Raw genomic sequence first — 16023 nt, 5'->3', positions numbered from 1 at the left:
AAAATGTTTAATATTTTAAAGTTCCCAGCCTCTATAATCTATAAATATAAGTTGTAGCATCAGCAGTTATAGCTTAAGAACATTGTGGATCAAAAAATGTATGTTGCATTTTATTGGTCGCAAATCCTGATTAAAAATAAGTATGTCTGTACATATCATACACATTTATATACATATATTTTTTAAATATGCCAATCGACATGCACAACATTTTAAGGAATTTATTTTTCAAACATTTTGAAATTGAGAGACGAGTTCCAAATTAAAGAGGGTTGCCATTATTAATATCTCAAATGAGACTACCTGTCTGTTTCGATCTGACAACTCCTTCTTATATAAACAGGTGTTCAAAAAAGACACATCCGCAATTTTTTTACAATGAAGGTAAGCATTTGTAATGTTTCCATTGTAAAAAATTGCGGATGCGTCTTTTTTGATCAACTGTTTCGATATGAAGGAGTTGCCAGATCGAAACAGACATGTAGTCTCATTTGAGATATCAATAATGGCAACCCTTTTTAATTTGGAACTTTACATGTGTTCATAACAGAGATGGAAGTTTCCAAAACACTTAGCTCATTTTGTTTATACCGCGCTTTTTGTTTTTTTATATTCTCTATCGATTTGTGATTAAGCCACTCATTTCACGGTCTTCGTGTCAATGTAAAACTAGAAGCCAACAAAATGGGGACTACGCCCCTTATGTATAATTTTTCAAAATTTTATCTGCATCTACCTTTAAATGATGCTGATTATTTGAAGATCGATTTTGACTGTTTTTTTGAATTTTACTTCTAGTTTTAATGCGCAAGCAGGAATTTCTAAAGATCGATTATAAGATTATTATAGTCGCGAATCTGAGTAATTTGATATATATTTTGTGTATGTAGTGTGCACAGCTTCAGAGCAATACTCATCCGAAGGTGAGAATTTTGTGCGATCAAATTTCTAAAAAAACCTATTTTTAGGGCCATCACGCGATCAGTAAGGTTTTTTATGTTTCGGATGATATAAAATCTTCTTCGTGAAAATCCATCTACTAGAACGGCGGGAACTGGCCTTCCAAAAACACAAAATTTGGCAAAAAATGTTTTTGAAAATATCGCGGATTTATTTGCGTTTTCTGTGGATAATTTCCGTTTCAATAAATGACCGGTTACGGTTTTTGCACTTTCGCGAAAAGAGAGCATTAAAATCTTCAACCGAAAGAGAGATGTACCCAATTTATCTCAAAAATAGATTGTGCTGGGTCATCCATGGTTCTTAATGGAACGCGTTGAAATCGGTATAGATCGATGTATTTCTTTAGGGTGCACACCGAAATCTGATGCGCGTTAATGGCATATGGAGTTTTCGGAAATTGTTCGCGTTTTACGAGTTTTTGTGTACTTCAATGCAACATGTAGTACATCTTAGCCGTCAAATGAAATTTCGCAAAATATATATGGATTGGAAGATAAACTTCAGTACTTCCTGGAAACCGCATGCGCATCAAATGATTTTAAGAATTACGCGATTTAGAGACAATAAAATGTATATTTCATAATATTATTTTATTTTAAGATTTATTCCTATTTATAGAACCCCAAGATTTATCGGAAGGGTCTTGGTATAATCCGCAAGGCGTATACTTACACACAAAATGTGATTATTTTTATATATGTCAATTTGTCGGCGAAATTCGGGTAAAATAGCAAAATTTTTTTCCCTGAAATTTCTTGTATAAAATTCAAAAATAAATATGATGACATTATTTTTTCGAACTAAAAACAAATATTTTTCCTCAATATCTTGTTTTGTTGTCGCTGTAATTTACAAACCGCTACACAGACTTGTGTGATTTTTATATCATTTGATTCATCGTGGTGTTTAGATTATGTAGATATTTTTAAATGAATTTTTAGGTGTGTGTATGTCATGACTATAATGAAAATATTGACGTAATATCCTATATGTTTATTATTTTACTCATGATGTGAAACTTTTTCGCTATTATTATAATATATTCATATTCTCAACGGTTTTGGTCAATATAATAAACAGCGTAATTTTAAGATTTTTTTCTTAAGCCCAAAATTAAAAACTCGATAACTTTTGCGCGCATCAACCAAAAATTTAATCGCGAACGGTTTCGGAGTCAAAACATTTTTCCCTATATGTGTACCAAAAATCATTGATGTGCCACAAAATCAAAAAAGCTGATTTTTTGAAAATGGAATATTACAAAATTGGTAATATTACCCATATATTGATACCAATGCGTATTTGGGTAACATCCCTGTAGGACTTTCATCTACTAGTTTACAAAATGTTTAGTTATAAAGTAATTGTTAATCAACTGATTATAAATTAGCTAGAAAGTCATCTAAGACTCAACCACATTGAAACCAAATATATGTTCATGTCATCAAAAACATAACACACGCAAAACAAGAAACCGTTAGAATTGCATTCCACACAACAACACCGAATGCAAAGATGAAGAAAAATCATTCTGTTTGAAAGTTCGGAGAGTGAAGACGTGTAAATCGTAGTTAATTGTAATTGTGCTCTTTAAGTGTGAAATTAAAAATAAATTGGTAAGTGTTTTAATAATATAATTGAAATGTTACCTAGCAAGTCACATCGTAGAAAATTATGTAAATCTGCAAATATAGATACATATTTTTTTAATTTGTAGCGCATATACATAATATTTGTAAAATTTCTAACAAAGTCATCCAATGGAGTCCCCGCCAAAGTCAGTGAAACGCCTCAGCATAAACTTAAGTATGTAATTTATTATATAAACTAAAACCAACTATTCTTATTCGAATTTTAATTTCACTATATTTCAGATATTCAGCCTGCCTAAAAGATTTCCAAAATGTTTTCGAGTGCCTTATGGATGCCCTGCGATCACTTCCAGTGGAGCTCCAAAAAGCATATTATTAAAAAACGTCACTTTCACAACATATGCATACAAAAAAACTATAAGTCAGTCATTTATATTAATTTTCTGTGATGAATTATTTATTCAGCATATTTTATATATTTCCACCTATGTATATAATTTTCCAACAATTTATAATAAAATATATTGAATTCTAATCTGAAATTGTATATTGTCTAACGTTATTTCATAGATTCAAACATTGCACTATTCGTATAATTACAAATTAGCCAAGTTAAGTTAGTAAATAGTTATATTAACATATACCAACTAATAGTCATTTCGAAAACTCTACATACAAATTAATCTCTTTTAGTCCGATGACTATCTGCATTTTTTTAATCTTACTATAAATCGGTCAAAAATAACTAGTTTGTAACCAGTTGGAAAGTTACTGACTACTACCGCGATCATCGACATGTAAAAATAGTCAGTTGGTCCAAAGAAAAATAATCGATAAATGGACTAGTAGTGACTATTTTAAAATTAATTTAAAGTAAGTTTAAAATTGGTTCATTTCCCTACAGGGATTCATTGAAATACATGTTTTTAACTTTTGAGGTTAATAAAATGGTACGCATACATATGCATTTATTTACGGCCCACTATGTCGCGAGTTCATATTAACAGCGGCCAAAAATAGAAGAAGTTATCGTAGGGGGATGGAATCATACACAAATTATTATTGGCCTAAAAAGCAAATGACAAAAAAATTGGATAGATTGATACAGGATTTGGTATACCTCCCATATAATGGGTCTTGAAAATTTCACTCTTTTGGCATATTGTTAACATAAATCGTTATTATTCAACCAAATTCGATACTTTTCATACAATGGGTCTTTAAATTCACTATTCAATAATATTCAGTCATCGGTAGTTTAATTCTAATTGGGACGAAGCCACTATATTTCTTTTATTTCCATTAATAAAAATTAAAATTATATATACTTTAGTCACTACATACATTATTGATTTATCATTCATTATATTTCAGAACATACATCAGTAGGTCGATTCAGTAACTTTTAACGATTGTCGAGTTCTTATTTTTATCGACATTTTTTGTTGTTTGCAGCAACGACTGCTTTATTCAGTAACATATTTTAAAAGACTATTGATAAACAATATTTTGGAATGGTATCTCTAGAAAAATAATAATAAATTTTTAGATATAGCCAATAAGCAGGCTGAATCACTTAAGGTAAGATGTATTAAACAGAAAACATAACGTTTACATAACCATTTTTCTTCTCTATATTTAGATGTTGGCAGAATCTAGTGCTGCTAGAAGCGAAGGCACAAAAATGATGGCAGAAGCTATCAAAACTTAGGGGGAAGGTCTTAAAGCATGTGCTGCGTCTTTTAATAATTTATCTAATGTAATGCTTTTAATGTCTAACAATGTTATTAAGTTTTAAATAAATTTAATAAAACGCGTATTGCACTCGTTTTAAAATGGGTTTTAATGATATTCTTCCACAGAAAAAATTAAAAAAAACTACATTATAAAGACTACGTAGAATGATTGTTTATTATTCTTTCTTGAATGCGTTTTGCTGCAGATGACGGTGAGTCATTTAATGCGACGTTTATGGCGCTCTCTGAAACCGACAATTCATTAAAGGCATCATATGTTTCTTCAGTTAAACTCATGTTATGTAACACAGAACACGCATTAACAACTCTCCCTGCAAACCCTGGAGCATACAGTAGAGTTATTTGCCTTGATAAGCAACGACAAGTAATTTTCAAAACTCCAATAGTACCTCCCACAAACGGTGACAATGCTGTAGCAAATGTTGTTTTAGCAGCTTGGCGCTCTTCTTGAGTCATTGGAAATTTAATTGTAGAAATAAACAGATAATGGTTAATGGCATCTGCAACACGATGAATGCATCCGCTTATTGTTAACTGACTCATTGATATTCCACATTGATCACCCACTGGGCGCAGATAACATCCCGTGGCATAGAATCTTAACGTTGCAAGTACCTTAAAGTGTGAGCAAATTACGGTACGAGGCATTACTACAGATTTGACATGAATACAAACCTGTTTTTCCGTCATCGACAATTTTTGAACTAAATTAGGACTTATACGATACAATTTTTTAAATTCCCGTATTGACATATTGAATGGATTGTCCACATCGCAGAGTAATCGCCGGTTTACTGTTGGTTCTCTATCCACATAGTTGTGTAATGCTAAATCTTGCATTATATACTCAAATGCCATTTTCAGAAATAATAAACAAATTGTCGACAACTTAACAGCACAAAATTTATTCCAGTTTATTAAACAACAACGACAATAAGAAACGTTGTAAAAACGTTTCAGAATGTCGAATTCGATAAAAATGTCGTTAAAATATTTAAACAATTTGAGTGTCGATAAAATGTGTTAGAGAATTGAGGCACAGGAATATATACAGTATCGCCTTCCCAAATGTAATATTGATTACCTCCATTTTATGGTTGTTCAAGGATATAACAATGTCGGATTGTATATAAAATACTAAATAAAATTTTTATTTAACTCGACTCTACCAAATTTTCGGGTTGCTCACATCAAAGGTAATGTACTGCATTCTACAGATTACAATTATCCTAAATATGTATGTCGCAAATGGCTCGTTAAATATGGTAAATAAGTACAATTTTCAAACTTACCATATCTAATTCAAATGCAATGATGTAACAACAATATTTTAAAGCGAATTCTAACATATTTCTAATTCTGATAAAAATTTATACATGACATATTTATATATGTCATATTTTTTATTTAATAATATTTTAATAAGTTGGAAACTAAAAAGTGAATCATTTTTTATACTTTTGACAATTTAAATTAAAAATAAATAGGGCGATACTTTTTGAAATTTTGTTTTCCACACCACTAATTTCAAAATCTGTTTTGCAAATTAGATTAACTTAGTTGGCGCCACCGTACTTTTACAAGAATGTTAAATAAGTAAAGAAAAAATAGAGAAAATTTACCATTATACGCATGTTTTTTGCGCATTTTTTATACCCACTGCCATTAGGTTCAGTGTGCACTCAATTTGCAACATTTTGAAATGTTCACCAGAGAGCCCACAAAGTACTCCCTGGGTATTTTGTACAGGGTTTCCAACCGAATTAGCTGTAATTTCGTATTTTGGATTCTCATTGTATAGCACATTTCCAAACTAAAAATGTTTAATATTGACCCACGCCCGCATTAAGGGGATTGGTTTCTTTGGATGATTATAACGATATCTCCACACTAAACATTATTAACATTGAGAATTTGGACACGTTTTTCAACCGAATTGGGTGTAATTTGGTATTGTGCACTATCATTGGCTCACTGCAAAAAAAAAAAAAAAAAAATATATCACTAACGTTTTATTATAGCCCCATATAACGGTAGTCTCACTATTAGATATTTTGAGAATTTTTCGGTATGTTCAAGCTTCTATTAATTAATTTTAGATATTTTGATTCTCATACTCATGGTTCGGTCGGGCCGAACTTAATATCGTTTTTACTTGTTCATATTTTATACTTGTTTATTCACATTTCTTTTTTGTTATATTCTAAATGTTAATTTTAAAGCAGCAAGTTCTAAAGAAAACATAACCCATTTAAAAAAAAATACATATTTACGATGGACTAAAAAATTAATAAATATTTTTTTGTAGTTAAAATGAATTATTTTAAAAGAAAAATATTAGATGTTATGTTACAACAAAATTTAGATAATTATAATATAAGAAGGAATAGAACCGAAACATAGTATGGAGGGTATATTCATTTTGTCATTCCCTTTATAACTCATCGAAATATTCATTTCCGACCCTATAAAGTATATATGGGAAATTACAAAACTCTTTTAAAATTCCATAAAAAATTGTTTGCGAGCACATTCATGATTTTTGGTACACAGGTTAAGGAAAATATGCTGATTCAAAATCTGTTCGCGTTCACAAATTCGGATGCTGCGCAGAAAAGTTATAGCGGGTTTAAATCTTGTATTTCAAATATAAATTAAATTATTTCCTATTTGTAGTAATTCGCGAATTTCATGACACATTTGCTTTTTTGCATACTAGTCAAATCACATTAAAATACGGTTTAATAGTCGCGAAAAACAAATAAAAGCATTAAAATATCTGAAAATAAAATAAATTCATTTTTCAATTGCCACACAATGTTTTTTTTCAGTTTGGTTAAGGGAATACGGTTTTGTCTAGATCTTCGAAAACATGTGACGATTTCTTCTAAAAAATTTTAGATGATTGTTAAATATCGGTAGATTCCTCTGTTAAGAGTTTTGACTTTAAAAATGACCAAATATATTGCAGTTACAGTATATGGAAATGATCAACATTAAAAAGCAAGTTTGCGTATTAGTTAAAATCAGTTGATGCGCATGCGGATTTCATATAAACCGAATCAATCTCTTCCAATAATGATGAATTTTTCGAGGTTTAATTAAGCGGCCAAAGTGTGCCGCTCGATGCACTTTACTATGCAAAAACCCTAAAAATGGCACAACGTGCATACGATTTTTATGCGCATCCGATTTCAGTAATCTCCTATGAAAATACACTAAAGGATACCTATTTTAAAAGGATCGATTAAGAACCGCGGATGTGCCTCCCCAATCGATTTTGGATAAAATACGAATATTATTCGCGTATCGATATATTTTTGTCCTATTTTCACACAGATTCGCGAATATGATAACACAAGAATGAATGTATGTGTAATCCATTCGAGGAAAAACGCGAGTATATACGCGAATTTGTCAAAATAAGTTTTTGCAGTTTTTCCCACAGTCAAGATACCTATATCCGGGCGGAATTGAACATGGATGGGTTCATTAGATCTGGCACGTAAAAAAACGAAAATCACGCGGGGTTCCACGGAATTTGAATGGACTTTCTTAATTTTAGATTCAAAAAATATTTTTTTTATAAAAATTGGAATCCAATTGCAAAGAAGCTACGGTGAGCACATGCGCGTCCTAATTATAAGATAAAATTCAAAAAACACCGAAAATCCGGCTTCAAAATGTGAGGATCCATTTTGGGTGGATGCAGTGGTTATATCGAATAATCATATATTAGAACCATATTGTCCATGGGGTATTCTGCAACTTAATCACTGATCATATGTGCGTGGGTTGTGTAGTTTAGCCACAAATCAGGAAGGAACACAAAAAACTCGTTGGCTCCATTTTTTTACATTACCACCATCACTACTTCCACGCAACTTATTATTTATTACCAATATTTTAAGATTTTGACGAGAACACTTCATTTTATAGAAATGAATTTAAATTATATGCAATATGTTCATATTTCGCGAGTTATAACCTTGCAAACCTCAGTTTCAAGGAATTTAAAAGATTTTTGTAATTTCCCATATATTCCTCATCAGGGTAAAATTCTAAGACGATCTAGCCATTTCCGTCCGCCTGTTGTAATTACGTTGTCTTCTGAAGGAATTGAAATAGGGTGCTGAAATTTTGCATAGGGTTGTCTGCAGGCAGGTCAAGTTCGAAGATGAGCTATATCGGTTCACGTTTAGGCATAGCCCCCATATAAGGATAACACGAAATTTGCAGTATTGTGGCTTCGTGCCGAATGTCTCCACTAAAAATTATAAATATTAATCCACTTTTTCTGCTAGCTCCCATATAACGGTAACCCAATAATTTTCGGTATTTTGAGGGTGTTTTTTAATCGAATTTGCTGTAATTTCGTATATTGTAGTTGGTAACAAATCCCCATTTCAAGAATTATTTGTATTCGTATCCTTTTGTATGTAGTCCCCATATAAACCCCTTTTTATAACCTCCACCATAGTATGGAGAGTATATTAATTTTGATTTTTCGTTTGTAACTCATCGAAATAATCATTTCCGACCCTATAAAGTATATATATTCTTGATCAGCGTAAAATTCTAAGACGATCTAAGCATGTCCGTCTGTTGTAATCACTCTAGCGTCTAAACGAGTTGAGATAGATCACCAAAATATTGCATAGAGTCGTCTTTTGTCTGCAGGCAGGTCAAGTTCGAAGATATATCGGTCCACGTTTAGGTATAGCTCCCATATAAGGGTACCCCCCAATTTTCCGTATTTTGAGGATCTTGAGCGCGTTTTTCAACCGTATTCGCTGAAATTTGGTATATTGAGTTGCTATTGGGTACCCAATTTCTCCACAAAAAATTATACATATAGGTCCATTTTTTCTGGTAGCCCCCATATAACGGTACCCTCTAATTTTCAGTTCTTATTGGGTAGCAAATCTCTCCACTAAAAATTATAAATATAGGACCATTTTTTCTTGTGGCCCCCATATAAGGGTACCCCCCCAAATGTCGGTATTTTGGGGTTCTTGAGCGCGTTTTTCAACCGAATTCCCTGAAATTTGGTACACTTGGTTCCTATGCCAAATATTTCCACCAAAAATTATAAATGTGGGTCCAATTTTTCTGCTAGCCCCCATATAAGGGTACTCCTAATTTTAGCTATTTGACGTTCTTGAGCACGTTTTTCAACCGAATTCTCTGAAATTTGGTACTTTGTAGTCGTATATGGCAATAAAGTTCCCTACTAAAAATTATTAATATGCACTCCGTTTTGGGGTAGTCCCCATATAACCCCCTTTTTATATAAAAATAGTTGTGCAATTTGTTCCGTGTTTTGGGTTTAGTTCTAATCATATTACATGCGGAGGATATCGAGATGAAAAACTAGAACGTAAGGTTCGATAATGAACTATAACCTGTATTTAGACCTAGCCCCTGTGCGGGAGGTACCAGAAGGTACCGATATTCCCCATCCACCATAGTATGGGGAATATTCCGTACTCGACATTGTCATTTTATGCCCTACAAAGTATGCAATTCTAAGACGATTTAGTCATCCGTTATAATCATTCTACATTCGTAGGATATATAGATAAAAATCTAGAACGTCTGGTTGAAGAATAACTTTAGGTCTAGAGCCTATATAAAAATACTTACCGAGTTAATAATTGGGGTGAAGGAAGATACAAATATTGTCTTGTAAATTTCAGTATTTGGAGGCTTTTATACACAAATGCGTTTCGGGGTTTTGAGATGTCATTAAAAATTGCTGAAATTTGTATTGGGTGTACATTATGGTTTACAAAAATCGATTAGTATTATTGTCGATATATGTTCACACTCTGATAAGTTCTCTATATTTTCATTTCACATTTCAGAATACCTATGGTGGAGGGTATCCAAACGTCTTTTTCACTTGTTAATATATTTTTCCGATATCACAAGGGAAAATTTGCTATCGTAGTAAAAAGTGGTCGATTCTTGCAGTACGAGAACAGGCCAATAGTTGTTACCCAGTTTTTCAATGAATAGTAATTGCCATTGTATAATAATAGAAGGTAACAGCAAGTGTTGTTGTACAAAAAACTATACAACAACCACATGGAAATTTGTTGTTGTAAGTTCTACTAGTGTCAACTCATTTGACAGAAAAATGTAAACAAACAAACAAATTATCATGAAATTATTTTTATTTTGAAAATGAAATATTTTCGAATCCTCAAAATAAAAATTGAAAAACATGAATGGAAATGTATCAAATTTATATTTCTATCGCTTCCACATTTTTCCTATAATTGAGCCATTGACATATATATGTGTAACACATATGAAAATGCTGGGAATAGCGAGTTATTCCTTGAAGAAAGATTTGCTTCCTCAAACTTTCCCAGCGGGCAGATTGAATAAATTGAATACAGGAGCACATTTAATAAAGAACAATTAGAAATGGTATGCGTTCCCAATTTTCCTGTTGGGTGATTTTTAAAAACATAATTTGTCAAATTCATATTGACACTAGTATTATGTTGGAATCAAATCAGCTGGGATTTGCTGTTACCTTTTATAATTTGCTGTTACCATGAGTAATTGCCTGCTATTATAGTTATTGCTATATAGTCCTCTAGTTACTTTATACCCAAAAATAACTCACAAAATATACTATTGACATCATTTGTTGACTGAAAAAGCTATCTAATTCGGTAGTTATTCGTAATGCAAAAATTAGTGAATCGACAAACAAAACAAAAAAGGAATTGTCATTTTCTTAAGACTTTTCTTAATAATTTTCAGATAACATAGGACAACACTTTTTATACCCTTCACCACACTGTGGTACAGGGTATTATGTCTTTGTGCATATGTTTGTAACAGGCAAAAGGAATCGAGATAGACCCATGGTTCCTTTTGAGAATATGCATAGAATCACATTATGAGTCGATTTACGCATATCCGTCTGTCCGTCCGCCCATCTGCTCCCATATATATTTTCGTCCGATTTTAGGTAAATGGTGCACCAAAGTCCCTGAAAATAATTAGATTTGCACGAATTTTGGCATAGCATACTAGATTAAGTCAACAATGATGTGTGCTAAATTTCGGGAAAATCGGTTCAGATTTTGATATAGCTCCCATATATAGTTTCGCCCGATTTTAGGTAAATGGTGCACGAAAGTCCCTGTAAATCATTAGATTTGCACGAAATTTGGCATAGCGTACTGAATAAAGTCTAGAATGATGTGTGTTAAGTTTCGTGAAAATCGGTTCAGATTTAGATATAGCTCCCATATATGGATTCGTCCGATTTTAAGTAAATGGTACACCAAAGTCCCGAAAATCATTAGATTTGCACGAATTTCGGTATAGCGTAATGAATTGAGTCTAGAATGACGTGCGCTAAGTTTCGTTAAAATCGTGCGCTAAGTTTCGTTAAATACGTCCAGAGTTTTGTGTGCAAAGTTTCGTGAAAATCTGATCAGATTTACAAAAATCTTCTATATACATTTTCGTCCGATTTTAAGTAAATGGTGCACTAAAGACCCCTAGGTAAGGCGATCGACACAACGTACTAAAGTTACTATATAATTTAATCTCTGGTAAGTTTCCTTGAAATCTGTTCAGATATAGATATAGCATAGCTTTCATATATAATTTCGACTTACTCATGTTTATTGTTTGTTTGAGATTAAATTATAAACAGTGCAGCAGATATAGATAAAGATCACATATTTAAGTTCGTTCAATTTCACGCCAATGCTCCTTCGAAAAGGCGAGGTCTTTCAGGATACATATGTAGAATATACCCAAAGTGGTGAAGGGTATCATATAGTCGGCCCAGTCCGACTTTACTACTTTCCTTACTGGTTTATAATTCAAATTACACAATTTTCAAGTTGAAGAAATATATTAGCTGGGTTTTAAATTGTTAGCTAAATTTTTTGTTTAAACCCGGTTTTAAGTTTTTCTACTTATGGTGAATTTTGAAATAATACGTACAAAATACTCAAAATATTGATATTTATTTCTTCAGCAAGGTTTTACCCCTCAATAAGATCTATAAATTTAGCTTTGAGATTAAATCCACAAAATAACATCATACTTAAAATGGCACCTCTGAATTTTCGAATCGTTTTTATGATTTGCAGAGGGGTTGGGAACCACCTATCTAATTCAGATCCGTATAGACTAATTTAAAAAAAAAAAAAACGCACGACAGTCCAATTTATGAATGAATTACAGTGCTAACTTTAGATCGGTACAAATGTACCGTGGTTATTGATCTACGTAGGTAATAAATTTAAAATGTTTCTAAAAATATAGGGTAAACGCACCTAATTCCGGCTTGTACCAATAGTCGGCATCTGTTTTATATAACTTCAAATAACTAAAAAATCCTATAACTAAATATGAAAAATACCTTGAATAGTCTTTAATAACACTGCAACCTATCTCTGTATAAAATTAAATCGACCTAAGTACCTTTATTCAGTACACATTTGGCATTTGGTCAATGAGGTTTGCTAACACTAGCGATAATTCATGTTTCTTAAGAAAAAATTAGTGGACATGTCGAATTTAAAAGACTTATAACTATATTAAAATTATATATTTTTCACAAGAACCTTCTTCGTAATTGTAAAGAACATTGAGGAGAATACTTTAGAATTTAAAATCATTAAAAAATATTTGTAACTAGCGGGCCCGGCAAACGTTGTCTTGCATATCAATATTGTTGATGTATAGCCCAATATTAAGTTACCTTATTTACCTTCCACGATTTGAGATTTTACTTACATTACTTAGCTGGCTTGTTACAGAACGGTTGTTCCATAAGCCGAGCTTAAAAAAGATTTCCAAGCGCGTCGGTCTTGTGCGCAAGTCCACCAATTTGGAAGACCACGTTTCAAGATGTTGTTTTCTACTTGGTCTTTCCATCTAATTCGTGGCCTTCCCCTTCTACGGGAACCATCAGTAGGCTCATTTTTATATGCCTTTTGAGCTTGGGCATGTTCATTCATCCGCACAACATGGCCTAGCCACCGTAGTCGCTGCAGCTCAATACGACTGACTATGTCGATGTCCGCGTATAAATTGTAGAGCTCGTGGTTCATTCGACGCCGATATTCACCGTCGACGCAGACCGGCCCGTAGATCTTTCGGAGAATTTTTCTCTCAAACACCCCAAGCGCTGCCTCATCTGCTTGCGCAAGTACCCATGCTTCTGATCCATATAATAGCACGGGTAGTATCAGCGTCTTGCAAAGTGTGAGTTTGGTCTGGCGAGAGGTGGCCTTGTTTCTAAACTGCTTACTTAGACCATAGTAGCATCTGTTGGCCATCACAATCCTTCTCCGAATTTCAAAACTGATATCATTCGTTTTATTTATGGCGGTACCAAGGTATATAAAGTCTTTAACTACCTCGAAGCTGTAGTTGTCAAGTTCCACAGTTGGTCCGAGTCTACTGGACGTCTTGCGCGTTGATACCATCAGCTTGGTCTTCTCGCCGTTTACTGCTAGACCCACTTTGGCAGACTCCTTTTCAATTTGTTCTAAGGTGGCTGTTACCGCTCGCAATGTTCGACCCATTATATCGATGTCATCGGCGTAGGCAAGTAACTGGTGTTGTTTGCTGTACAGAGTGCCATTTCTGTTCACCTTTGCGTCTCGTATGACCTTTTCCAGTAGGATGTTAAAAAAGATCACACGACAAACTGTCACCTTGTCTGAATCCTCGTTCGGTATTGAAGGGCTCCGATAGGTCCTTTCCCACTTTAACGGCTGACCTTGTGCCACTTAAAGTTATCCTGCATAGCGTTTTAATTTTGCAGGAATGCCGAACGCAGACATGGCTTTAAACACCTCTGAACGGATAGGGCTGTCGAATGCGGCTTTATAGTCGACAAATAGGTGGTAAGTGTCGATATGTTTTTCGTGGGTATTTTCCAGGATTTGGCGCAGAGTGAAAATCTGCCAGGTCTGAAGCCGCATTGGTATGGTCCGATGATGTCATTGACCATTGGCTTCAATCGTTCACACAGCACACTGGATAGCACTTTATATGCGATGGGAGGGAGACTTATTCCTCTATAGTTGGCACATATCGTCTTGTCTCCTTTTTTGTGTACGGGACACAGAATGCTGAGGTTCCAATCATTGGGCATGCATTCATCTAGCCAAATTGTGTTAATCAGCTGGTACATGCTCCTGACCAGCATCTGGGCACCAGTCTTGAATAGTTCGGCTGGTAACCCATCAGCTCCTGCTGCTTTGTTGTTCTTGAGCCGATTAATTGCTTTTATGACCTCATCTTGGCTAGGTGGTATACACTCTATACCATCATCTCTTATTGGTTCTGGGGTATCTTCTTCATCGCCACTATTTGATACTAGTAGCTTTTCGAAATGCCCCTTCCAGATCCTCAACACGCTGTCTGTATCTGTCACCAGGTTTCCTTCTTCATCTCTACAGGAGGATGTGCCTGCACCAAAGCCTTCGGTTTGGTGTTTTACTCGTTGGTAAAATTTCCGGACTTCATTCTGACTCCTGTACATCTCGATTTGCTCACGCTCACGTTTTTCTTGTTCTTTCTTCTTTTTTCTGAAAACACGTTTCTCCTTCCCTTCCGATTTTTGCATTAAAATCTCCTAGCAGAATTTTAATGTCATGGCCAGGGCAACGGTCATATGCTGTTTCTAGGCGCTCGTAAAATATGTCTTTGGTCTGTTCATCTTTATCTTCGGTCGGAGCATGGGCGCAAATTAGACTGATGTAAAAGAACTTCGCTTTTATATGGATTATAGCAATTCGCTCATCTACTGGAGTGAATCTGGAGACAATGTCTTTTATTCTCCTGTTAACCATAAATCCGCAGCCAAATTCATGTCTCGTTTCATGGCAGCTATAATACAGGGCGTAATCGTCTGATTTACTTACGCCTGTCCCTTTCCATCGCATTTCCTGTAAGGCAATAATATCGGCTTTGTACTTCTTGAGTATATCCGCCAAAGCGAACACTGCCCCTGTTCTGTACAACGTGCGCACATTCCAAGTGCAGATTCGCAGATCGTGGTCCTTTATGCGTTTGCGGGGGTCGTCAACATTAGGGGGGTTTGGTTTTCTTTTTCATAGTAGGTTGGGTTTTCCGAGAGTGGGCAACTAACCCGACGCCTCAACCCATTTTTTTATAGTTCATTATGGGTGAACTCGCGGCACATATTAGCTCACTATTTCATCGGGTGATGAGAATAGCTCCCCAGGTGGCACCGCGGGGAGGTCAGTGTCCACAATTGAGATGAAAGAGGGACCAAGATAAGCCAATCAGAGCCGTTGCTTGGTATCTATCATCCCCTACGCCACCCTCCACGATTTGAGGTAGTGCTCTGAAATTTGCACGTACATTGCTACTACTCTTAGGATATTTGGTATTGAACATGTTCAATATTAGTTCACTATTTAGGACAGCTCCCATATAACGGTACCTCGCAACATGAGAAATTTGTTCAACAGAATTGTTTGTAATTGAGCAGAAAGTCCGTACCAAATATTACAAATATTTGCACATATTTTGGGGTACCGCTCATATAACGGTAGCAATAAACTTTCCATATTTTGAAGATCTTGGGCACGGGTTTCAACAGAATTTCTTTTAATATAGGGGATACTTATTGAGCAGAAAATCTTTCTACTTAAAATTATCAATATTGGTCCAAGTATATTCGGTGT

At 34.2% G+C, this 16023-nt stretch overlaps 1 protein-coding gene across 1 annotated transcript in view; it reads left to right on the top strand.

Annotated features, from left to right (window-relative positions):
• Window positions 1-4266, top strand: part of LOC133323863 (large ribosomal subunit protein eL18-like) — a 47109-nt gene extending 42843 nt beyond the window's left edge. The window contains exons 3-4 of the mRNA XM_061532767.1: window positions 4083-4136; window positions 4198-4266. Coding sequence (XP_061388751.1) covers window positions 4083-4136; window positions 4198-4266 — 123 coding nt within the window. The remainder of the gene's footprint in view (window positions 1-4082; window positions 4137-4197) is intronic.
• The last annotated feature ends 11757 nt before the right edge of the window (window positions 4267-16023 follow it).

This window comes from Musca vetustissima, unplaced genomic scaffold (genome assembly GCF_032173495.1).
Source record: "Musca vetustissima isolate MV318-11 ecotype Yass unplaced genomic scaffold, APGP_CSIRO_Mvet_v1 utg50210, whole genome shotgun sequence".
In the NCBI taxonomy this organism is placed as follows: domain Eukaryota; kingdom Metazoa; phylum Arthropoda; class Insecta; order Diptera; family Muscidae; genus Musca; species Musca vetustissima.
The sequence above is the reverse complement of the archived record's forward strand: the minus strand, read 5'-3'. Positions and strand labels throughout refer to the sequence as shown.